The following is a 26,257-nucleotide window of genomic DNA, read 5'->3' on the forward strand; positions in this document are numbered from 1 at the left end:
GCTACCAAAAATATTCCATCAACTGACCTTTCTGTGTCAAACTCCTAGCCAAAAGAAGATCAAGATCTTCTAAGTGACTAATTAAGTCAAAAGTGAATCTCTCTAAAGAAACAAATGCCTAAAAAGTATGATGAGAAAGCCTGCTATCAGCCACATATTCCAATTGCTGGTAGTACAGTCTAGGAAAGTCAAATCCCATCTCTAAAAATCTGCTTCTTGATCTTGTAAAATTACCTATGACTGGATTTTGACATCACTTTTGTTAGCCATGTAGAAATTCTTCTTTGTATAAATCGCACACTTTAGATCAGTTCAGATATTACAAATGTAACTGCAGAAAATAAAAACAACAGAGCCAGGAGAACTGATCAGCTCCAGACGACTGGTCCAGGAGGACTGTGAGGAGCTCCTTCCAGAGTGCACTCCAGCTCACTACCAGCACCACATAGCCAGGGCTTTTATTCCACTAAACATCCTCTCTGCTCCTCTCCATTGAACTTCCTCACCATGAAAGCAAAAGTGAGCAAATTTTGCACTGGGATCCTAAGATAGCACCTAGTTGAAAGGAACAAGGGAAAAAAGGCCAAAACTTTTTCTATGGAATACACCAATGCTTACTAAAAATACCATTTTATGTAATAAGACATGCATGTACAGGTGGTCAGTTTTCCAAAATGATTGATGAATCTATCTAGTTTCCCTGCAGGAGACTCTGTATTGACTTGTGCTGAGTAAGCGCAACTCATTACAGCAGCTGCAGTGATATGAAGAGCACATGCTATTGCCTGGGGTGCAGGGCATCGTCTTAAACTTACTGCAGTTAATGCAGTGCAAGAGTATGTCTGGAAGATGTCAAAATGGTTGTACGGGACATAGGATGCATACTTAATTGCCTGGGTGGTCTATTCCAATATCTGCATTGCTAAAAAAACTAGGTTGCTGTGTGCCTAAATGATTGTAACTGAAGAAATAATGCAGATATGAAGCAGAACCTCAAAGAATTTGCAAATTACAAGGTAAATCCCAAAACACACGTGACTTCTATATCCATTTCTTTTTTAGATTAAACACCCACTGACTTTACTTGCAGTTTTGTTTGAAAAGGGGGTTCTGCATAGTCTGTATTTAGGAACCGTTTCATTCACTACTGCAGTAAAGTTGCAACTCACTCTGAGTTGCCGCACCCTGAACATAAGCTGATGCAGCTGCCAGCCTGAAGACTGAGCTGTAAATATGCAAAGTTTTATCTGTGGTTTTTAATAGTCCTAAAGATGAACATGTATACTTAAGTCTTTTAGAACGGGGATGTTAGTGCTTTTCTGCAATTTGGAGGATCATACTTCAGTCATGGAAGTCCTCAGTGGTGAAGATGATTACATTTGTTTTATAGCTAACTCTGGAAAGCGGCAACTGTTTAAGACATATGGCAACCTTATCCAGTGATTTAGGACTGTGGGAGACCTCAAATGTAATCCAATTCAAATGTCAGTCTGGCACTACCTATATTTGAATTTGGCCAGGACATGCACTTCTTACAGAAAGTCCCAAGTAATTTTAAAGGCCTAAAGATCTTTTTTTTTTTTTGAGTGCTAGCTGAAAAATTTCAGTCAAGAGATTTTTTTTCAGAAAATTTAGATTGTTGGAAAAAAATATAGGTCATGAAGAGAAATATTTCTATTTGCAAATTGAATTTCACTGATTCAAGTCTTCTTTTTTTATACACATACATATATTATTTATTAGCGCGGTTTTTAAGGCAGATGACATCGTGTGTACAGCCTACAGCCAGGGTCTCCCTGTTGCCTCCCTGTGCTGACAAGAGATGTAAATGGTGCACCTGGGGGTATGGCCTGACTAGACATCCCGGTGCATGCAGGAGATGGGATGCAAAGGTATGCCTTCTCCTTAGACATAGCAGAAATGTTTCCAAACCAAAATATATTTTGAGAGTTGGGGTTTTTTTTGGTTGGTTGGTTGGTTTGGTTTGTAATTTGTTGAAATGTTTTCATCCACCCATTTTCCCATTTTCTGCAAAAACATTTTTCAATTAAATTCTTAGCAAATCTTAATTTTCCTTTTTTTTTCTTTCTTTTTTTTTTTTTTTTTCCTGATGAGCTTGATATTTTATTTTCCAAACCAGAAGAACAGCTCACAAGTGCCTCAACCCTACACGGAGCCCTGGCTTTGCTCTCTGCCAGAGGATCTGAACCATCCAGCATCTGCCCCGTTGGCCCCACATGTTCTCCAGGGCCCCAGCTCTCCTACCTTGCGAATGCCAACACGGGGATTGCCTGTCAGTGTTTTACAGAGGCAATATTACTGATATTCTGAACATAGACAAATGACAGAGTTTGTGGTTCCACCTCCCTTACATCTGGCTCTCTCATCCACATAGAAGTGTCTATAATACTGTAATATGTATTCAAGTGCTGGTTTGAACGTATTGCCTCAGATCCAGGAATTGTACCTGTGATTTTCTATACTTTTTGTGTCAGCTCCTCATAAAATATCATATCGTGTTTACTCCTTTTCTTTACACAAGCCAAGTGATACTGCACTGAAGTTTTTGTCCTGCATCGTAAAGCTGCAGGCACATCTATCTCGGGAACATGCCTTCATTATTTACACAATGAAAAGAAAGGGATTTTGGGTTCTCAAATCTCCTGATTCATGCTGTGCCTAATAAGGTTCTTGTTTGCTAGCATTGCTCTGGTTTATGTGATGCTGAAATTGTAATGAAATGAGGACCACCAGAGAACAGCTAGTAAACCAGCTTAAATTCAGGAAAAAAACATTGACATAGACATTTGCTTTTACTCTTAGTTTGTTTTCAAGGTACAGAATTAAAGACCTACAAAATAGCATCACCTGAGGTGTGGACAGAAACAAAATTCAAGATATATATACCTGACATTCAAGGTATGTAAATCTGGCTCCTAGCTGTCAGGTATTCAAGGTGTGAGAGGGAATAAGTGCTCAGAAGGATAAACAGGGACTAAACCAGCAATTTTGAAATGCCTTTTTCTCAAAGTCTGGCCGGGGGGGGTGTGGGGGTGTGGGGGGTGGGGAAGAGCAGGCAGAAGAGGCTGGTTCCCCAGGGAGAGCAAGAAGGAGAGAGAACAGGCAAAATTCCCACTGGAGCTTCTTTGTTTCTGTTGCCAGTAGTTATCACTCACCTGCAAAAGGTAAAAAAACCAGAGCACCTTTTCCCCTAATGCAAAAGTCTACGTGTAAGGACGGTCGAGCTCTACCACCTTGGAAACAAAGCGATATGAAGGGCTTTTCCAGGACGGGCGATACAATGGCCAGGATCACTCTTATTTCTGTTCTCGTCCTCTGGGCAGCCACACGGCAGGGAAGGGGAAATGAAATTACAGGTGAGTGATGCAAACCTGGTCAGAGGACCACAGCCGATATGAGGACAGCTTAGTTTGGATATGGGATATCTCTTTATTTGAAATAAACCAACCAAGGTGGCCACTCTTCCAGCAACAATTTAAGAATCTTCTGTTGATAATTAAACAAAGAAAATCTCACCAAGCCAAAATACAACCTTTGTCCCCAACTCTTTGTCCCCAGGCAAAAGCCTTGTCATTTCCTTTGTGCCAGAAATGAATGAGTAGGATTGTTGCTTCGCGTTCAGTAATGTGCAAACTTTTAATGAAAATTGTCTTTAAAATAAACTTTTGGAGGAAATTATGTAGTAATGTACCTGGAAAATTCCTAGAGATACATAAAATGAAGCTGTAGAAGACATGTTTAACTTTCATCTGTGATATGGGCTGTAATTTGGAAAAAACCTAACCCAATTGCTAGGTTGTAACTGCTAAATTAAATCCTAATTTGCTCTTAATTTCTGGTTTGATTTATTTAGATGAGAAAAGATCATGACTTTTGGCTGCTTTTCATCCCATTTTTTTACTTAAGTGGTTTTGCAAGTCTCAGTTAAAATACAAACCATATTTCTTAAAGCCTTGCAGACTTTTCTGTTACTGTGTCAGTCACAGTTGAAAAGAGGTTTCTGTAGATTGGGGGTCAGCAGAACCCCCATTCTAGTGCATTTAAAGTCAATGGTGTTGACTTTAAAAAGAATTTGGAATACCCAGAAAAATTGAGCGCTTAATTTCTTCACGTTTCAGAGCCTTCTCCTTTTAAAGCTGAATTTGAATCTGCCCTCTCTGAACCTGTTCCAACAGATTACTTTTAAGGTTGCGTCAAGACAAGAAAGGAGCTTGTCTTTGGCTCTCACTGTTCTCCAGCGAGAAAGGATTTTGCAGTTCCCAGCTCACAGTGGCTTTTCTGGCACTTGAGCAGTGAAGTTTCCAGAAATGCAGCTAAGTCTGTGGCATAAATGCTATCAAGCATTTTTTATTGCTGATTTTATGATCATGCTCTCGGTTCTGCTCTGCGTTTGACCTTGAGTTACAAGCAGCCTGCTCCTAATGCAGACTTTCCTTTCAGCCTTTCCTCTCAGTATTTGTTTCTATTAATAAAGTATTTGCTTTAATTGTTTCTACTCTTGCTTAACATAATAAAATTTATATTGGCCCTGACAGTGCTGAAGGCTGGTGGTTGCTAAGATAAAAACCTAAAGTCCAGAGATGATAGGGGTAAGGTAGCCCTGCTAGTGTCAAGTGACTGCCTTCTCCTGCTTTGCGATTGACTTCAGCTTTGTATTGCTGGAAACAACAGCCAGTGCATTTTAATTCCATTTGATAGTGCCATAATCCCATGGATGGGGGTAATGAGAACAGAAAGCCAATTTGCTAAAGAGCCCAAATTGATCTAAGCCACATTGCTCAGCAGGAAACTGCTGTCAGAAAATAATTGAAGTCTGTGAGTGTCACAACTTGTTTTAAACTGGATGGAAGTGATGGACGATGGTAAAGTTGGTGGTGCTGCACCTTCAGGCTAACCTCTCCCAGCAAGGGTATCTTTTTGTACCACCATAGCCGTATCTCAAACCTTCTCTTTCAGCTTTGGCAGCCTCATTCTATACCTAGTATCAATGTTTAAGTATGAAATATGATTTCATATCTGTCCTGACAGCTGTAGCTTCTAATTATAAACTGTGTCTAATTCTATACCATTTTATTCTCAGTTTCATACATGTATTTATGTTGCACATTGCTGTAGAGCCTAAGCCAGCTCAGCTGACTCTGGAATTTTTAGCTTTCCAGTGCTATGTCCTTGCTACAGCCACAGCTCTGCACGAACAACATGAATTTTCAGTGCTCTCCTTACTTGGTTATTCTCTTCCAGTGCCTGCTTTGCTCTAGCTGTGCTAGTACATGAGCTCTGGAGAAATGGAGGGATCATAGTGATGAGGAATCAGGCTGAACTCTTCTCTCTTATCTGCCATACCCCCTCTAATATAATTTTATACTATAACAGTATGATTCCTTAGTGCAACAGTTTCTATTTCTTGTTTCCATAGGGAAAAAGTTGTCCTGCTGTTCCCACCTTCCTTGATCTCCAACAGATGTTTGTGCACTTTCTCCAGATAAAGTCTAGATCCAAAATGATTTAGGTATTCTTTCTATCCCACTTTAGGTATCAGATTGGGATTCAGATCCCAAACTAATGAAAAAAAAAAAAAAAGCTGAAACAAGATTTTTTTTTCTTTTTTTCCCCTATACTTACATGCCTAGAAGCATTTGCTGGGGTAGGTATTCTTGGAGCACTCTTAACACGTGGCAAGGGAATGCTTTACAAGATACAATGACAGATACCTGTTTCTTGTAAGGCATTTGGCGCCTTATGTGACGTAGTAATTGATCAGATGCATTGGATAAAAAGCAGCCCTTGATCTCTGATTTCTGCTCCAGAAGCCAAATTTATTCTCTTTTCCCCTTTCCCAGAGGGATGTCCTAAAATTAACTACCTTTCTTTCTCTGACTCACTCCACCTTCAGTTCCGTCCTGCACAGCCACCTCTGTCCCACAGCTGGGTACGGGCTTTTACCATCCTGGTCATTGGGGTCCTCTCCTGGGTCAGGCAGGGCGTGGGTTTCAGCCCCTCAGGTTGAGACGGGCTGGGTGTCTTGCTTCCTGCCCCTCATGACCATCTCCCTTCATTCTCTTCTTAAGGACAAAGAACAGCACCGGTGCTTTTTAGGGACATGAAGGCATGTCAACTGCTGTCTCTGGGGCTAGCTTCAGGGACTGGACACAGAGGTGTCCTGCTTGAGGCTGGGGAGGAGGAAGAAGCAGGGGGTGCGATTTTCCAGATATGTCCTTGTTCTTGATATTTTCCTGCTGACCGGCTCTAAGCAGCAGCACAGGGCTCCCTGGAGCCTGCTGGGAGGTCTCTTGCTCTCACACGTGCTCTCCAGAGCATGTCCTGGCATCAGACTCTGCCTTTTGCTGCAGGATGAGGCACGGATGGGTTAGGTAGAGCAGGGCCAGCCTCCCGGGGGCCCGATGCTCTCCCTGGGTCCGGTCAGAGGTGAGTTATTTATGCTGGGGGTGGTCCATGGTCAGTTCCAGCCCCCTCTCCTTTCTTCTGCTCTTCCAAAGTGCCCTCGTCCGCAGGGAGGTGTTTGTGCCTCTGTTTGGGAATTGCACCAAGAAAATCCATTTTTCTTCGTGGCCTTTTGAACATCTAAAGGCAGGGGATGTCTTTCAGGCTGTTCTTATTTGAGCAGTAGCTCGGATTAGGGCTGGAAGAAGACCTTCTGGGTGACTTGGTTGAGCCAGCTTGAGGGATGTATTGTGGCCTATAGTATCTATCCCATGCTTTCTTCTGGACTGTCCTTGCACTACAAATGGATTGTCCTGTTCAAAGCTCTTTTACCAGTCTTATTCAAATTGCACATATATCTTTTATTTAGCTGGAAACCTGATATAAATATGATAAAAGCACATGATTCCTCAGAACCTGACAATTCTTTTTTTCTTGAATTGTTTTTACATGTTTCATCTTTTCAGGCAGGAGATAAGTTGTACAAATAAGATAAATATTTTAATTGTATGCCTCTTATGTATACTATGTTAGCTTCAGCCTGTCTGTTGACTGGCCCTGGTCCCCTCAGAGCTCTCAGAAATAACAATCCTGCCATACTTGAATCTCCGCAGCTAATTCATATTTATCCTTATTAAAGTTTCTTCTGCTTTGTCTAAAGGATGATATAGGCATTTTAATTCTATCCCATCTATTTCCCAAATGGGACACAGGGTGACTCAGCCCCTCTGGCTTCTATAACATCTCATTAGGATACAGCCTGACCCTGACGTCTGTGACACAATTGTAGGTTGCTTGTTGCTAATTCTTAAACTCCATCTGTTTTTGTTGCTGCTGTTGTTGTTTGGGGTTTTTTTTCCTGCTCCTGCTCAAGTATTTCAGTTTTAAGTAAGGCATGTAACAAGTTCGCTCCTCATTATGACTGGTTTCAGAACTCCGGAAACTGAGTCCCATTCCCAGACCTATGTGAAATTATGTGGTTAATGAACTTATCACTGACTTGGTTGATACTGAAGTCAATGAACAACAGCAGCTCTGAAAGGGCCTGGTCTAATACGTTTTGCTACAAATGCAGGTAGGCAACATAGGCACTCCAGGAATACCTTTTGTGTCAGATATCTGAAAGTCCTTCCCAATGATGTATGAGTACCCAGTTTCAGCCTAGGGTGATGTCTGAAAGATGTCTTATTCCAGACATCTACTGTGACTCATCTGCCCATGAGTTCCCTGCCCTTCGTTCCCTTTACAGTCAGTGGAGAAAGACGAACACTTCAGCAGCAAGAGCCTGGAGTGGGCATCTAAAGTACTTGGATTACTCTGCCCTGGAAGTGCCTATTCTGCTCTACTGTTAATTTCTATTAATGTATATTAATTTCCTTTATACTTACTTGAGTTAAATTGACCTCTTTCTGCTTTACACCTGAGGGCACTGAGAGCTCTCCGAATTTTCTGCCAATCTGCATCCTTTTATGATGGAAGTGATGCGAAGCAGTCACTACTAATTCTCTCTTCTGCCCATTTTCTGAAGTGACATTCTTCCTAACATCAGCCTTTCTGAAAATCATTTGTCTGTGTTGGTTCTGTCACTGCTTTCTCATAACAGTATTTTTAACTTGATTCTGCAGGGAACTTATACTCTAGGGTGACTAGTTAGTGCTGATCCCTTTCTTTCCTGTTGTTTGTTGTTTTTTTTTCCCCTAGAAAAAGGCCTCTCTTTGCTAGGGTACCATCTGTGCAACTATAGCCTGACGAAAAATGTATTTAAACTGGTTGCTTACCAAAAGTCCTATGAGAAAAGCACTTCCTGCGGAGGATGGATACCGTGGATGGTGTGTCCCCGGACGTACTATAAAACGCAGTATCATACTGTTGAAGTCCCTGAAACCATCACTCTTACAGATTGCTGTGAAGGATATGAACAAGTTGGATTCTACTGCTCTTTAGGTAAGTTTTGGTCAGATTAATAGTTGAAATAAATGCTTCTGATGGAAGAGGATTCACTTAAACTGAGACATGTAAAGGCTTAATTCAGTTCTGGGCAAGAGGTTCCTGTTCACTGAAATCAGTGAGTCTGCAAAGACTCACTACAGAAGACTTGGTCCAACATGGTAAGGAGTTGACATGAAAGGCTAATGCTTATGATTCTTGCTCTTTGCCATCCCTAGCCACAAATTCACTAAAGTTCCAGGTAAGCATGAAGAAGGCACCTGCTTGTTACCCCTACGAGTGCTCATTACTTGTCCTGGTTCTGTGGCCGAGTGCAATAACTCACGTAGCCTGGCCTCGTGCTGTGTGTGCTCTGAGCATGCTTGCATTTACAGTAGGAGCTTTCTTCTCTAACGTAATTCAGGATGCACTAGGATAACATCTCCTTTGATCTGGAGCAGGGTCAATTCCCAGGATGAAAACCCAGTTATGGTGTTTATTTAAAACAACCTGTGGCGTCCAGACAAGTTGGTACCAACTGCTTTCTGATCAAAACTACATTAGGGCCCATTTTCTCAGGCTTCCTTGGTTACCTAGGGCTATGGTGGAGGACTGGTGAATCTGATCTAACTTCTGAGTTTAACAAGACTCTACTTGGGAAGACTTGATCGTCTTTGACTCAGGATGGAAGCTTTTTCCCCCTCCCACATCAGGGCTACCAGTTGTCAGCAAGAAATTGCTAATTTATAGCAGAATTTGAGTCATAGGTGGAAGGAATTCCCTGGCGAAAGGAACTTTTTTTTTTTTTTTTAATGGATAAAGCCACATGCTTTTAAGATGAATGGGCATCTTGGATTAGCTAAGCCAGCACTGAACTGCCCCAGCGTCCAGAAATGTTCTGCAGGACATAATTTTGTCTCTGATTTTCAGTATGACATTGCATTTTCTCCATTTCCCCTTTTCAAGTTATCATCCTGGGAATTTACATAGTCTCAACACTGTAACACAAGATTGAAAAGGAAAGGTCCTATTTCAGCCCTGGCCCTTGCTTTGGGTCATAAGACTTGGGTGACTCAGTTCTATGGGAATGTCCCCAAACCTGCTCCTGCATCGGATCATATAATGTGACATGAGGGTATTAGCCATTTGTCTCGTCATGGGATCTGTAAAGAACAGTGCGTTCATCCTACTTTTAAGAGCAATGCTTCAGAGCATTGGAAAATGAACTTCCAAACAATTTTTGCAAGGCATTTTCTTAATAGTTACTAGTAGAATACTGTGTCTAGCAGGAAAATTCCTTTAACAGAAAGACGGGAACACAGAAGTGGTTGTTGTGTTGTACTTGTTCTTAAAGTGATTTGCTGGAGAACAGGAATGAAAGCATAATTAGATACACTTAATCCCTCATTCATTGTATCCTTCAATTGTTTGGCTCTGTGGCTGTTGTAGAGTGTCAAAATTTGACCTGCCAATTACAGTATGTCCAGGCAGTCTTCTCAGACTGGTGATGGACCCGCTGTTGATCATATGTATTTTCCAAGCAGCAGTTCTACGCTGGGGAAAATCTCCAGTAGATCTAATTAGTGTTGAATAGTCACTTCAGTAAGGTCTTTTTGATATACATATATATGCATACGTGTGCACATATGTATCAAATGACAAGCCTGAGAAGCAATTGGAGAAAATGGCTTTTTAATTCTGTAGTACAAGGAAATAACTGTGTCTGCTAAATGTTGAAGAGCCACTAGCTAGTTATGGTTGTCACTATTTGCACAAGAAACTCTATGAGTTATCAGGATTTTCAAGGTGTTTCAGAACCTCTGAAAATCAAGACTGTCTTCTTGGGTGGAAAAAAAAGGCATCCTGGTAACACTTTAAATATTTTTTCCCCAGTATAATTCTATGCCTTTTAAAAGCTTCTCTAGGGATATTTTAGGCTTGAAAGCTGTTGATGAGTTGATTTCATCTAACATTAACAAATCTGTAAATCTCCTGTAAAGCTTAGCTGCAGAATTTCCGCTCTGCCCTTGCCACATAGTCAATGGGCACTCTGGCCAGGTTTGTCCATGAAATACTGTGGTCACCTTGACTCTTTTTCCTGTCAGAGTTAATTGGGAATATTTTAAACCATGAAAGGATTTGTATGGCTTCTAGGTGATTTCTGTGTTTACATTATTCCAGCATCTTTGCTTTTCAGGGCATTAGTCATAAATTCTGTGAATGGTAATGCACTGTCTAGACACAGTCTTAAATAAATGATGAAAAGAGAAACTGGAACTGCTGGAATTACTGCACATCACGCTGTTCAGCTACTCTTATTTTCTTCTTGATGTTATCCATGCTGGCATGCTCTCTATCCTGCTAGAAGCGGAAAGGTCTCCATGACCTTTCATGGTAACCTGCTCCTGGCCACTCCCCACCTTTTCTTCCTAGAAGGAAACATTTATCCCTGCCTGGTTTATGGCAGGCCCCGCTTTTCCTATTTCTTTACTGTTGGAGAAAAAACATCTAGATCATTAGTCGTTACTCCAGTTGTTCTCACTAGTAGCCCATCAATCCGTTAGGATAGTATTGCACAAGCACACACAAACTACTTTAACTTTTTTAAAACACAAATTGAAAAGTTAAGTATCTAAACGTTAGGAAGTGCTAGAATTCTAAGGGTAGAATTAAATGAAAACAATCTTTGTTTCCTCTCTTTGTGCCTGTGCACGCAGATTAATAAACTCTTTTAATTACCTGATCTGGCGCTGCCTTTCCCCAAGGACCACGTTTCCCTGTGGTGCTCAGGGATGATGGACCCCCTCTAAGGAGTTCCCCAGCAGCATGTCATCCTGGCCTCTGCATTCGGTGTGTGGTGCAGTGCTCTGCTGAGCCTCTCTCCGAACACAGAATTATTTATCACCTCTTAAGGTCAATCCTGGGGCAACTCACAGACAACAATTTGTCTTCAGGAAGCCTGTGGGAAGGGAGGGAGGTTCTCTTTCTTCCACAGCTGGGCAACTGAGCTGCAGAGAAACTGAGATCAAACCATTTTGTTTGCCCACTCTCAGACACCTAGGGTGCAGTTTTAATTTTTTCTTAAATTTATTTTGATTTTGGTTTTCAAACTGCTTAGCGCTGCCTTTACAACTTGCACGGCTGGAGCGCAGAACCTCACGTCCTCGATGGTGACTGCGAGCAGTCTTCTGATTGCTAAGCAGATCACAGGGCTGCCGTTCAGGTTCCTGGACCTGCGAAACCCCTAACTCTGAAAGCTTGTTACAAGTTTGTTGTATGAAACTTTCCCAGCATCTTGCAGGATTTTTTTTCACGTATAGATAGGGTCAAATTCTCCAGGCTAGTTTCCAGCTGCTTGAATCAATGGTACGGTTACTTCTGGTGACTGGTTTGCTGCCCACCTTCCACCTTACTGAATAAGATGAAACCAGAGACCTTCCTTATCTGCCATCTAACACTGCTTGATCCCCAGCTAGGGAGCAAAACAGTGCATCAGCATGCGATGAAGGCTGTTTTTTAAGCACACATGTACAAAAATGTCTTGAAATAAGAAGGCCCAGACAACTTTAATCCTGCAGTTTCTTAGCTTGAGAGCACTTGATTTGCAACGTTAAGACCACGCTTTAATCAGAACATGCTTTGTGTGCGTAACTTCCTAAGGTTTTCAGAAAAATGACTGTAAAGCAAAAACCCGTTCATTTTAGGTGACCAGGTAGTTCCTCAGCAGCGCTGGGATCTTTCGGAGCCTGCGTACAGATGTTTGCATGCTGGCTCTAACCAGAGCAGTGAGGAGCTGCAGCACAGCTGTCCCTCCTGCTTGGGCTGTCCCCAGAAAGCCATGGGACAGCGGTGTCACCATGGGCGTGCGGACAGCGTTGCAGCATCCCCCCAGGGGTGGGAAGGGGGAGACCTCACCCAGAAGCAGATGTCTCTGGCTGCCATGTGGTTTGGGTCCCTTGTGTGCCTCCAGCAGCCGCAGAAATGGGAGTACGGGTGTTGGAGGGTACGTCCCTGCCTGTTCCCCCTGGTGTCTGCTTAGGGGCCTCCTGTCCAGGAATTGTCTCTTTTTGAGCTCACCAAAGCGGTCTGCCTCCACACCCTCCTGTGCTGACAAATTGCAGAAATTCACTCCCCTTTGGGTAAAGAAGTGCATACTTTCACCCATTTTATTGCTGTGGGCGCTGGTGAGTACCAGCTCCACTTTCACCTTATCACACATCCTTCTGGGATATTGTAAACGTTGATTGCACCCCACTCAGCCTTCTCCTCTCTGCAGCAAAAAGTCCCAGCCTTTTTCGTAGTCTGTCCTTGCAGGTTATCTGCTCCATTCAGTGACTCACCTCATGCTTTTCCCAGCCGCTTTAACCCCGGGGGGGAGCAGGGGTACCTGGAGTCACATCCAAGCTACAGGCTCACCACAGGTCCCTGCCGGCTCTCCACCGATGGCCCCTGCAAGCGCCGATGGGGCAGAGCACAGCCATGGCACGGTGCTGCCAGCGGCATGAACATGTTGGGGGTGGCAGTGGCTACATTTCCTTAAGTTTATTCTTAGTGTGCATGGACTATTGTTGTGCTTTGAAGGCCACGTTCCCCCATTGTCCAACAAGTGCATCCTTGCTGAATTTCAGCCCCTAGCTCCTGAATATGTTCTAGCGAATGATATGGCTTTTCATAGGGAAAGGTATTAAATATTTGTCAGATGCTGAACCAGCACATCCTGATGCTGCTCTCCATCCCAATTAACCCCCAGATAGGCAATCAGGATGGAAAACATCCATCTGAGCAAGTAAAGTCTAGCAGTGCTCAAAGACCCCGAAAACAGGGTCATATGACGAAAACTGCCAGTCTGCCTTTGTTACAGGCTTTGCCAGGAGCTGTTTCTATAATATCATAGATTTGTCTCCACCTTCTGATGCCTGAGACGAATGCAGGGTTTTAGTCCCTGGCACTGCCGCACCCTCTGGGTGAAACCCAGCCTCTCCAGGTGGAAGGAGGGAGAGGAGGGGGGTTAAGGCTGAGCCAATGGTGTCCTTCAGCATCTGTTTCCTGGGAGATCCCCCCATCCTGTGCTCACAGCAGACCCGGGGGCTCTCATACAGGCAAGCTGGTAACTGAGCTTTCGTTGCTAAGCACTGCATGCTGCATTTCTACTTCTGTATGTTTATGCAAATAATGGAGGAGAAAAGTCTATTCTTTATCCAACTGACAGAGGAGTTGGCTGGTTTGCTGCCCAGTGCTGGCAGCGTTGCTCGGTAGGTGACTGTCCTCAAGATGATTGAAGTGGAGAGTGTAAATCAAATTTTCAAAGTGCATCTGTACAATTAGGTAGAAATGTGATGTGAATCCATCTCTGTTTCCGCTGATGCAAAAATGATGACCTTTTGATTTTAGATAAATGGCCAGTGTGGCACTCAGCCAGGATTCAATAGTGTTTTCTGAGATTGCATGTGACCCATTAAATCTTTTACACTGCAGTTAAACATGCCAAAAAAAAAAAAAAAGACCCAGGTGGAAAAAACTGCATTGAAGCTCAAACCTGCTTGAACTGCATTACAGAGCTGGAGGGATTTAGATGCTTGTGTCAAACTTACCAAGATCCACCTGCTTTGAAGAGTAAGGAGCACTGGTGATGATACACCGGCACAGGGAAATCCCCTGGTGCTCATGTCTGTGCAGGCTCCAGGTGTGAGAGGTTACTTAGCCTCTCTGTGTGAGAGGCTGGGATGGAGCAATTGGGTGAGACTGGGAATGTGTGTGGGACTCATCTGAGGGCAACTGAGGCTGCATCACATCTTATTGTGGCTTTAGACTAGAAATCAGGAATTTCTAGTAGTAGGACTTGTTTGGGGGAATGGCCCATAGTGGCAGCCCCAGAGCCAGAAGCAGAGGTTCCTGGTCCATGCTGGAAAGCAGAATAGGACTACTGGGGCTTGCTGGACCCAGAAGTAATTTAAGTGAGATTGCATAGGGTTGATATTTTTTTCCTCATCCTCCCACTGCAAACCTATGCCTATGTCTCAAAATGAATTTTAGAGGCAGAGCTGGTCCTGGGGAAGACTGAGGAGGGCAAGTGCCCTTGGTTTGCAGGCATGGAGGGGCCCACAGTAGGCTGCATTAGGCAGCAGGAGGAATTCTGCTCCCTGTAGGGCTGTCAACCATTCACTGGGGTTTGGGTCTGAGTTTGCTGCCTAGAGATCGTGTGGGTCTAACACCAACTCTACTTGAAAGATGCTCACAGCCCTGTTAAAGCATTGACTGTGATAACACAAAGTATACACATAGTGTATCAAATAAAATATAAAAAAGTGTGGGAAAGTGCTGTCCCATGGATTCTCCATGCAAATCTTTGAAATCACACCTGCAAGTAACCTGCATGCTGCTGAGAGGTCTCAACTCAGTGCCTTCCCTCTTCTCCAGCTTGTGGGTTTTGGCAAGTTTTCCAGTGGAGATGTGGACCCCCAACATTAAATTATGCTTACTTCTCTTAATTACCTTTCAGAGACCCTTGACAAGCATACTGTGGGCTCCCCAAAAGACACAGACAATAGTCTTAAAGCCACTGGTCTTAGCGGGCTATTTCTTTATGCAAATATGACTGCAGGTCCAGGTGCAGAAGTGGCTGAAAATTAGACATGTTGAGTTTTGCATGCCATATTTTGAGCTTGATCCCTGGATTGTAGATTAAGCTGGAGATCTGGAATACTAAAAATGGTATCTGTTATGGAGTGTGCTAAAAAGCTGAGGTTTTCTGCTTGCAATAGCCTCCAGTTTCCCATCAACTGGCAGAGAGGGGGACCTGGAATGTGCACACGGCAGCAAGTTACATAGATTTAGTTTAAATCTTAACTAATCAAGATAATTTGCCTGTTTAAGAAGGTTACTTTTCTGAGGCCAAAAGTCCTAGATTCCTTCTGCTTCTCCAAAACCTCAGATTTACTTTTATTCAGAGACTTGGGATAACAGAAATTGAAAACCCATAGAAATGATGGTTCATGATAGATTGTAGTTTGCTATAGACCTTTCATTTGCTATGGATTTTATTATCTTGAATGTGACTTTCCTGTGCTACAACCTGTTTTCTATTGCAAGAATCATTTTCACTTTTCTCCTGGCTGACTTTAATTGCCCGGTAATGCATCAAGAGTTAGTAGGACCAAAAACCTGTAGGCACAAAATGAATGGAAAAGAGAAATCATTTGGGTTGATTGGAAAGACGAGAGCTGAGCATTACCTGGAGCTATGTTTGAGAGCGCGGGTGAAAGTAATGTTCGTACAGCTTAGAAATATTTTCTCTTTTTGTCTGGAGAAGAGTATGTGCTGGCATTGAGCCAGGACCACTGTCTGCCCTTGGCTTGGGAAGCAGTAACCTTCTGCCTCAGCTGCCCTCTCTGCAGGGCTGTCGACCTCCCCGGGGTGGCTGGCTGGCTGATACAGAGCCGGTGCTGCCAGTCTGCAGACCAGAGGCTGGGTTCTGCTCTCCTTCCCCTCTGTGTAACCCACCTAATCGGGCCTGAGAACAGCGTTTTGTCTCTGGTCTCGTGTAACATCTTCAATCATTATAACTAAAGGTTAGCTTTGTCGCAACAAAAGGTTAAATAAAACCTCCCGATTTCTAGCTTAGACATTACCTGTTTTCTTAGATCATTGTATATGACTTGGTTTAGTCATAGCTGACATCAGGCACATTTTCTGTTTTGCAGTGCTTCAATGTCTCCACATTTAGAAACTATCTATCTATCTATTCATCCATCCGTCCATCCATCCTTCCATACATACATACGTAATTATGAATGGAAAATTATCAATTCAAAATTTCTGTATCAGAAATGTCACAAACAAGAAAAATCTGAGAACATTTACACTCTTGAAATGACATAATGGTATTTTAGACTGCTGTCTTCTCCCCATGAAAACCTCAGAACTGACACACTTCTAAAATGAGGAGGAGGTGTTTGCTGTAAATTAAATAGCACAATTTTATGGAAACAATTCTCTATATTTTTGTTCTCAGAAATGGGTTGGTTTTTTTCTACTTAGCACTCAATAGCTCCAGTATATTTGCCTCAAGACCTGGTATTTGTCCAATGGAGAATATGGAAACATCTGATTATCCTTGCACGTTCGATACTGAATGTCCAGGCCTTAAAAAATGCTGCAACTCATCCAAAGGAGCAGGCTGTGTGGATCCAGTGCCAGAGGGTATGTTACTGATAAATTCAAGACTGCTTCTAATAGAAATATACTTAATTTTTCCTTCTGAGAGTGGGCAGGAAAACTGTTACCATAGTTCTTCATAAATCAAATATAAGAATCTGCTTTGGACCACTTCCAGGAGACTCAGTTTCAGTGTTGCACCCGTGAGTGCTGAACCGTGGGTGCTATGGGTCCAGCAGACCTTGCTCGGCTTCTCCTTTGCTGGTGCTGCTGCTTGAGGCATATGGCGAACGAGGCCATAGCTGATGGCTGTGTGTGGGCCTTCATATTTGCAAAGTTAAAGCTTGCTTTGGTTTCTCAGGGCCTTCCTATAGCTCTGTTGCTTTCTGTAGCATCAGACCTTGGATGACTTGGCTGTTTTATTTTGTATGCTTCAGGAAGAACATTCTGGTACAACGTGACAGTGCTTGTGAAAATGGATTTTAATGAATTAATCAGAGTGGATTCACACCTTTTCAATCACTCACGACTTTTGCACTCCATGGTATGTACAAACACGTGTACACGTGTGTTGCTTGTTGTGTCCACGTTTCTATTACTCAGTAACCACCTCTTGCTTCATAGTCCTCTGTGCTGGGCATAACCTTGCCGGCCAGTCACTCCCCCTTTGTTCTGCTAGATTGGCTTTTTTGGCCCTAATTTATTTCTGATTAGTGAATGTCAGCCTCATCCTCAAGAAGCTCAAATAACATTGATTTATCAGCTTCTTTAGTAAATTTTTCAGCTCTCTTCCAAGGGCAATTTAAAGACATTCTGAAATATGGGGGGGGGGGGGGGGGGGGGGGGGTGTTTCCTGCTCAAGTGATGCTTGCTCCAGCTCTGTCTCAGTTCAGTTTTGTGTCTATGACTGATTTGGTCCATATTTCAAAACCTGCAAAGCGTGATGTTTTCTGATAAAGAGTTTTGAGTTAAACCTTTCAACAGAAAAACCTGATCTATGGCACTGGGACCTATGCAGCAGGTGGACTCAGCAGTGCCAGAAGTTTTGCTGTGAAAACCCAGGATTACAGTAGGGGACTGTGTCTGGGTCAAAGGTGTAGTCATTCTTGCCACATAAGCAAGGCTGAGGGAGACAGCAGGGTGTTGCTTTTGCTGTAGGACCGAGGCTCTGCCTCGTGCATGCATTAGCAGCAGCAACGGCAACAACACGTGCATGTCTGAGCGACGGCAGCACAACGTGCCTCTCCCTATCCCTGACACGGCAGGTAGGAAGAGTCCGAGGCAACCAAGAAGAACACAGCCCTAACAGAGGCATGAGGCACGCTTCCCAAAAGGAGGGTCTGCAGAAGAACCAGGCTACAAACTAAATCCGTGCTCAGATGGGAGGACTCTCTCTGTCCTCTCAGTGGTATTTAGGAAATGGATTGATGAACTAGGACAAAGACCCTCCAGGCCATAAACCCGAAGCCTTTCCCTAGGACATATCACCATGCCATGGAGAAAACCAGGCTTGGACATGGCCTTTGAAAGGTACCTGAGAGGGCAGGTCCCTATTTCCCTCCATTCTCATTTCTGCTTCTCCCCAGTTTCCAGCTGGGAGTGGGCAAGTAGCAAAGGAAACCCTTCTCCCATCATCAACTAGTACTGATGGGCAGGAGAATAGAAATGATAGTAGTAGCATGGGGATATTGCATGAGTGTAGTTTTTCCTCCTACCTGAATTCTCCCTTCTCATATCCTAAAAAAGTGAGAAACCTTGATCCTGTCACGTGTAGTAGGAGTAGAGGGCAAGGACCTACCAAAACTTTTATATCTTGGTCTAAAGCAAGCTATGGCAAAGTCAAACATTCAAGAAATAGGAAATATAAACTGAAACTTTGCAATGAGCTGCTACTCAGAGGAATGTCGTCCAGATCTTGTCTGCTCTACTGCTTCATAATGCTCAGCCCACCCCCATGTCCCTTCTCTCACCCCTGACTCGCAGTTGTGATGACTTGGGCAGTCCTGGGGTCTCTCTGTGGCTCTTAGTCCCAGACTCCTTGCTCAGTCTATTGCTTTTCTTCTTTTTCTTTCCATTCCCCTTGCCAGTGGTCTTTTTAGTTGCTTAAAGTAATAAGTGTTGGACAGCTTTATTACAGAATAACTGTAATAGCATGTCTAATGTATATTCTGTCTATTCAGATTTTTGGTGTTTAAGCATTACAAGCCGAAGAGACTTTTCCCGTATCTTCCTGGGTTGCATCCTCCTGCCTAAGCATTAAAGATCTGACATGCAGTTCTGCATGTCCCTTAGCTTGGCTTTACTGTACTGTAACTCTGTTGTGAGATGTGATGCTAATAAGAAGAGCTCACCTTGCATAAATACAGAACTAAACGTTGCCACTTTGCTATGGTTTCTGAATTGGTGCTTTCTACACTCAGATTATGATGATAATCATTGCATAGGTTATGCCTCATTGGCATACAGTTGAGCTGAGAAAGGAACGAGATAATGAAGTGTTTGTTCCCCTGTTTTCCAGATTACTGGCGCATTACAGCACTTGAACGTCTCTGTGCACCATATCCAGAGTAACAGTGCAGAAGTATACACTGGGACAGTGGCCTCTCAGGTTCTCATTGGACTGCACCAGCCAGCTCTGCTAGCGGAGGTTTCTTCTTCCTTGAAGGACATTGTGAAGCGTGTATATGAAGTGATTGACACAGAAGTGCAAGGTTATTTATTATGATCCTGTCATGGGGAAAAGCTTTTTTAGGGGGCTTCATCCCTCGTCACTTGGGATTTCATCTATATGACTATCAATTTGTTTTCAAAAATAGTGTAGTGGATCTTGCAAACTTTGCAAATATGGCCCTAACCTTTGCATTACAGGATGGAGAGGGTTGTAGTTAATAATTACTTTGGAGTGAATAGTTTGGAGGGGAATACTCCTAATTCCTCAATTAAATTTATTTACCTTTAATAGCATAGCCCATCTTCTGATGAAAAAACAAAGGTGTCCATATTTGTAGTACAATCATTAGTTGTATTAAGCAGGCTCTTAAAAAAAAGTGTTTTCTTGGGAAGCAGATATACTCTGTTTTTATAGACATGTGTTACTTCCAGTAGCTTGCATGAAGCAAGTCATATTTATAGTCTGTTAATTACTATAGCGTATTACAACCTACTTTTTAAATGTTAGGTAAATATTTAAATATATGTGGTTTAAATTATTTTAATCTACTTATTACTGTGTAGTGATCTGAACATTTTCACTCCTGAAATGCATCCATAAGCACTGTCATCATCACTTCTTAATCTGTGTTTACTTTTGAAAACTCATCCAACTTTCAGTGAAATTACTGGGTAGATCTCCTTCCTCCTCCTGCTGACATCTCTTAGGTTTGGATGACATCCTGCAACTGTGAGCAGGAGCTGTCACTAACTGGCCTCTTATTCCAAAGAATTGGAGTAAAAAATGATAGGGTTATAACTGCTTCAGGGAAGGGCAGCATTCTGATTTCATTGCACCCATATACATCCAGAATTGCTTCAGCAGAGTTACTGCAGATTTACACTGAATTTCATATCCAGAGCCTGGTCTACACACATTGCAGATCAATCTTGATGCTGCTATCAATATCTGTCTTCTTAGATGTCAATGAATGTTCCCATGCTGAATTCAACGCTTGTCCCGAGAAAAACACCTGTGTAAATCTGGAGGGTTATTACAGCTGCGACCCTCAGCATGAACATGCAGATATCTCTCACCAACTGAGCCGAAGAAAGGAAGGTAAGAAACGTAGGTCTCACCTACATACTGAGAATGTTTCTGCAGGACTTTTGTGGGCTATCACAGGAGTCACCTGCAAGGCAAAGACTTCTGGAGCATGCAGTGCCACTTCTTCTCCTGTTGGGAGGAGGTGTCACATAAGCCAGCTGAGAGCTCTTTCTGATTGAAATGCCGTGTATTTACTTCACACTACCTGGCTGTTTCTCCTATCTCACCTTCAGCTGTCCTCTCTCACCTGCCAAAAGGGTCTAGCTTCAGACCCTCACTACTTCTCAGAGCAAGTCATTCAGTGTCATTACACCTCCCCTGCCTCCTGGGGAAATAAGATTAGTGATGCTATTAGTACACAAAGTCTCCTTCCCGTTTTGACTGCATGACTGCAGCCAGGACTTGGTGGTTGCTGAGTCCTCTGCTGAAGGCAGACAGAGTTTGGCAATGGGTGAAATAATTCTTTGGAGTACCAGTTCAGTAAAATAGAGGCATGTACTTACAGCCCACAGACATCAATGGGCCTGCTAATAGGCTTAAAGATAATGAGATAAATAAGTGCTTGCAGATTCAATGCTTTAGTTAGAAAACAATTTTACAATCCTTTAATCTCAAAAATTAAGATAATGTATTACTTTATGCTTTTGTGATATCATAATACGCTTATTTTCATTTTATTTGATATTACTTCTCTTGCTGCTTTTCAGCTGCAGGAAACATGAATGGTATTATTTTGGATTTGCTTTGTTAGGAATGCTTTAACTCTTTGATAATACTATTTTTCCCCCAGGCATGGCAACACCTACTCCAAGTTCAGTGTTGGATCTCATTAACACTAGCAATAGCTCTCCGTCTACAAGTAATTCAAGTCTCTTGTCCATGACTAACCAATCTACAGATGCTGGGTGCTGTGAGTAACCTTGGATTTGAATGAATATTGCCTTGCTTTTAATTGAGCCGTTCTTTGATCCCCTTTTCCTGGGGCTGGTTGAGTTACAGGAGGGTGTTCACAGAAGCTGGTAATAGTTTTGGAGTGGATCTCTCCATCTATGGAAATGGAAAGAGAGAGGCTCCCCCAACAGGACATCCTGGCCACAGCCACTGGGATGCGGGCCTCTTGCTTTCGAGTCCGTGAAAATGTTGGTGGGGTACGTGAGCCAGGGAGGTTGGCCACAGGTACCCTGCGCTGGAGTTAGCCTTTGTGAATACTCTCCCTGCTATACATGACAGCTGTCTGAGGGACTACAGTGGGAACAAACCCCAGGAGATTTGTCTTTATATGGGTGACTTCATCCCTTTCAGACAAGAGTTATCACAACCCTTTTAACGACATTTTCATCTTGGAGGAGGAAATAGTTTTAAGTAGTTCTTTGCCTGGGTCAGAGAGACAGTCTGGATATTCTTGATCTTCACCCACAACTTCTGATCCAAGCTGAAGCTAGAGGGATTAAACTGAAGTCCCTCTAGAGCAGGTGCAGTATGGCTTTGGGGGTGTTTGGCAGCCATATGATTCAGAGGTCTGAAAACAACTATGTCCTACTGAAATAATTCAAGAAAACAACCCTTTTTCTCAGGGCAACCACTAGCATGAAAGAATTAAGATGTGGCAGCAGCATTACATGATTTCTTGGTTAGCTTGGCGGATGATGTTCATCTCACCTGACCCCAGCTGTCTACGGGAGAGGTGTCTAGTCTGTGTTTGCCATCCAGGCTCTCTCTCTAGTTAGTGGAGACAGACAGGCTCTTCTGGAGGGCAATTCATCCTACCCAATTTAGACACCTCCTCCTGCTTCGAGGAGAGGAATAATCTCCGAAGGGTCCTGTCTTTTCCCATTGACATGACAATGATTGCACTGGACTAGAGTGGCATAAATAGGTGAAATTCTGCCAGACACTCTGCCCCCAGTCCGTAAAAGCTGAGGTCTGTGGGGTTTTTCCAGGCATAAATCAAGGCAGCCTTTGCCTGAAGAGGTGCATTTTGATGATTAAAGTGACAAAAGGCACAGCAGGTGTCAACATGCGTGGAGTACACAGATTCACTATGCAAAACTTACTTCTGTTGCTTGAACCTGTAGCTCACTGGCTGATTATTAGAGTTACCAGAGATCCAACACAAAGGAAATAAAAGGAAAATAAAAAGAGTAAACACCTAATTAATCACTCTAATGGAATGGTTCATGGATGAGGGTACCTGGTACTGTAAGGGGGGCAGAATCTGTAAAGAGGAGCTTCTCCTATTAATTGTCAAAGTGCTTGTCTATAATGGATTTAGGATAACACAATCCTCTAAAGAGGAAATGTTGCTTTTTCTGTGATGACTCTTCCTGGGGCTGCAATAGATCCCTCTGCAGTCAGAAACCACCAAATCTTCAGCGTTACCAGCAACAGTTTTGAAATGTCCTGGCATGTAGCTTCTACTCTGAACCATACTTTCCAAGTCCAAGTGTTCAAGGGCAAAGAGATAATACAAAACCTGAAGACAGAGGAAATGAAAATGGATGTGTCTGGACTAGAAGCAGGTGTGATGTATTCAGTAGAGATCACCTATGAAACCTGTGGAAAAACCAGCATCTCCCATCAAAATGTTAAAACAGGTAAGTAGCCACTTTAAAATAAATACATTTCTTTTTCTTCTCTCTCTTTCACTCTCTTTCCTCTCCACTCACTTGCAGTTCAGCAATCATCCATTTGGTCCTACCAAACTCCATTTCCTTCCTCCTTTGGCACTTTTTCTCTCCTCTACCCCAGCATTTATGCAACCCGGACTATCAGGCAGGAGATCTCTGGAGTTAGTTGATAAAGCAGTGCTGGAGCTGACTCAGACTGTTACAGGTATCAGGCTAAGCTAGAATACTTTTGGGTTTGGTTTTGGTTTTAGTTTTTTTTTGTGGCTGGCACTGCATTCTGCTGCCACTCATCTCCCATCAAGCCCCAGTTTTCCTGGTTGATGGCTGTGGCCAGTGAGAAATACAGTCAACTGGTTTGTCAAGGGCTTGGCTGGCTAACAAGAGCGCCCAGAAGGTGGTCAGATTTGATTGAATATTTGTAAGTGACCAGACCTAAAGGGAATAGCAAGGGCTGTGTAAGAAAGCTTGCAGAATACCTGCATAATTTTGTTCAATTAGATAGTGATGCTAGCTCCACAAGGCCCTAGTGTGTTGATCAAACATAATTTTGCTTTTCCTTCATCCATAAATTATTTCTTAATAATTTCATGCAAATAAAGAAATAAATTTCTGCACATTTTCTTCAAAAAGCAGGCAGGGAACTATTCAATACTGGCCACAGTGAGAATGCGACTGTTTATGTTTGTCCATACGAGCCTTCCTTTGATCAGACAAGGGGTGACTCCAGTTTGGGTCAGAAGGAAATTACTCCCTTTGTAGAGGGAAGGCAGGAGGTCTAGTGGTTACGGAAACAGAGGGCTGAACTTCAGAGTACGAAGTTGGAGCCCTTGAGGAAAAAAAGGTTATCCAAAGAGTAACAGCCTCAGATTGTTTATACAGGTTAAAGTGGTTATAGATTCCCTGGCTCTTGGTTTTCCTTCACGTGCTCTGTATGTTATCTGTCAGGGCTTACCAGACAGAGGACTGGCATGCACTGGTTTTTGTTATTATTTTCAGTTTAAGAATGTATTTACTATCCATGCTACCAAGATCAGGAAAAATAATTAGTGATTGTGGTTGGTGGACCAGAGATGAGCTCACAGGCAACTCAACCTTGGATGTAACTCAAATGCAGGAGTTATGTGGGGTCAGGTCCACAAGGATATCTGTACACCTAGTTCTCATGCAGTTGTAATTAGGCACCTAAATATCTTTATGGACCTGATGTCTATGTATAGGAAGCTTGTAGCAGAATATTTGCTTTATTTTCTTGGTTTAACTCTCTCAACCTTCTCCCCCATTTCTCTCTCCATCATCTGAGATTTTGGTCTGGGTACATCAGTTCTGACTGAATCCTTTCCTCTTCTGCTTTGTCAGTGTGTATTTTAATATTGTGTCCTACAGAGGCCAAGATATTTGGTGTTACTATGAGGATTCTCAACTACAACTTCACCGATGATTTCCATAATGCCAGTAGCTCAGCATATGAAGAATTTTCAAGATTGTTGCTTAGAGAGGTAATGCTAAAATAGCTCTGGGTAATACATTTCTTTTTTTCCAATTTAGAATTTATTTAATGTAATAGAGGATTTTATGCCTGGCTGAAATATCCCTTGAAAATCATCATACTGTTTCCTGTGACCTTTCTTTATAATTAAAACAAAATTCAGCTGACTAGACAGATCAAGCCCTTGGCCTTATTAGCAATGGAGCCAATGAGAATTTTCCCCTACAGAAGAGTAAAGGAATTAAAAATGCAGGCATGCAACAGGGACGACTTTCCTTGGATCTTTAGTTTGGCAATAAACTCACACTAAATTGACTTGAGACTTTTTAATGGATTATTGAAATGACATTGCTGGCATTTATTACAGCGCAGCCTTCTCAATAAATGTCTGACTGCTCTCAAAGCTCTTTCTTCTTTAAGGAAAAGTGACCTGGTCAGGCTTTCTTCTCCAGCCCCGTTCTTTACCTGCACACATGTAGCCACTGTCCATGCTCAGGTGTAATCAGCCATAAACAAAACTGGAGTCATGAAGTCTGTTATCAGCTCTCAGCTTCCCAAACAGGGGGGACATTTCAGACGCAGAGATCTCTTACAGTTTTTTTGTAGAGAACAGGGCCCAAACAGAGGAACTGGGATCTTTATCCAAAACAAGACTTTCCCAAAACAAAGACGGGACTCATAAACATACGTGAATATAAATCTGAGGGAAAACCCCACAGTAATGGAGCTGTACTTTCAAAGGCAGCACAGAAGAAGCATTTGCTCATGAGAAATTGCAAATTGAACCTCCTGACCTGGTTTTATTTCCCATAGCTGCAAATTGTTCTCTTTTGTTGTGTGGGAGGATTTTTGTGAATGAATCTTCTCTGAGACTAATACAGACCTAATTGGCATCATGGGGTTGGGAGGGAAAAGGAGCATTGCCCATCTGTGTTACTTCTGCCTCCTTGGGTGTTTTAGAGCACAACATTCCCCTCTCGATTGCTCTCTCCTCTCTTTTTCTTGCCTCCCCACCCTGATCTGAGCTTAGACCGGTTAAACAGCTTGTTTGTAGGAATTTTTGAAGCAAAGTCTGACTGAATGGGAACAAAGCTGTGTTGATTTATGGTGCTGCATTGCATGCTCAAAGGCATGCTTTGAGGTGTATGTAGGACAAAAGGCTCAAGCGAGGAGATGCCTCCGAGAGATGTAAGGTAAAGCTGCCAACTCCTGCACAGCTCAAATACTGACAGCTGTATGCCTGCTTTAATGTTCAGAGTAACACCATTTGTTCAACTGATGTGTCTACTTACCAGTTTGGCAATCAAACATAATGTAATTGTGATATTGCCTTGAAGTTGGGCTGTCTCAAACACATTTTCTTGAAGTTAGCCACCCCCATTTTTCTTGTCTCTCATCCTGAGATTTCATTATCATTGGACTTGGCTGCAGGCTGGACTTGGACTGGTGAGTTTCAAATACTCCTTGGGAGCTAAAGCTATGCCCACACTGGTAAATGAAACATTTTCTGAACCATTCTCTGGCACTGACATCAACTGGCACAAACCAGCCTACATCCATGCAGTTGGATCTTCTGAAATACGGTGGTCATATTCAGGTTGGCTTTTGGGACTGGCCCCTGGCTGATGCTAAGCGTCAGACTCTGCCCGGGTACTGCCTAGGGGACTGTTAGCTGGTAGCAGCCAAAATCAAGCCAGAGTCTGCTCCAACAACAGCAGAGATGACCAAGTTCCAGTGTCTGGGAGTGCAGAGGTGTTACATGACATACAGAGCAAACATCAAGGGTCTGCTGTATGGCAGACTTACCGGGCCAGTTCAGCTGTGATGCAGGCAAACAGGGGCAAA

General features: G+C 42.9%; 1 protein-coding gene across 1 annotated transcript in view; it reads left to right on the top strand.

Annotated features, from left to right (window-relative positions):
* The first annotated feature begins 3,115 nt into the window (after nt 1–3,115).
* UMODL1 (uromodulin like 1) overlaps nt 3,116–26,257 on the top strand; it is a 54,815-nt gene continuing 31,673 nt past the window's right edge. Inside the window, exons 1-9 of the mRNA XM_010308192.2 lie at nt 3,116–3,377; nt 8,164–8,406; nt 16,426–16,587; nt 16,980–17,086; nt 19,061–19,253; nt 20,174–20,311; nt 21,090–21,209; nt 22,639–22,893; nt 24,310–24,422. Of these exons, the coding sequence (XP_010306494.2) occupies nt 3,215–3,377; nt 8,164–8,406; nt 16,426–16,587; nt 16,980–17,086; nt 19,061–19,253; nt 20,174–20,311; nt 21,090–21,209; nt 22,639–22,893; nt 24,310–24,422 (1,494 nt within the window). The 5' untranslated portion in view covers nt 3,116–3,214. The remainder of the gene's footprint in view (nt 3,378–8,163; nt 8,407–16,425; nt 16,588–16,979; nt 17,087–19,060; nt 19,254–20,173; nt 20,312–21,089; nt 21,210–22,638; nt 22,894–24,309; nt 24,423–26,257) is intronic.

The sequence above is a fragment of the Balearica regulorum genome, chromosome 1 (assembly GCF_011004875.1).
Source record: "Balearica regulorum gibbericeps isolate bBalReg1 chromosome 1, bBalReg1.pri, whole genome shotgun sequence".
NCBI lineage: Eukaryota > Metazoa > Chordata > Aves > Gruiformes > Gruidae > Balearica > Balearica regulorum.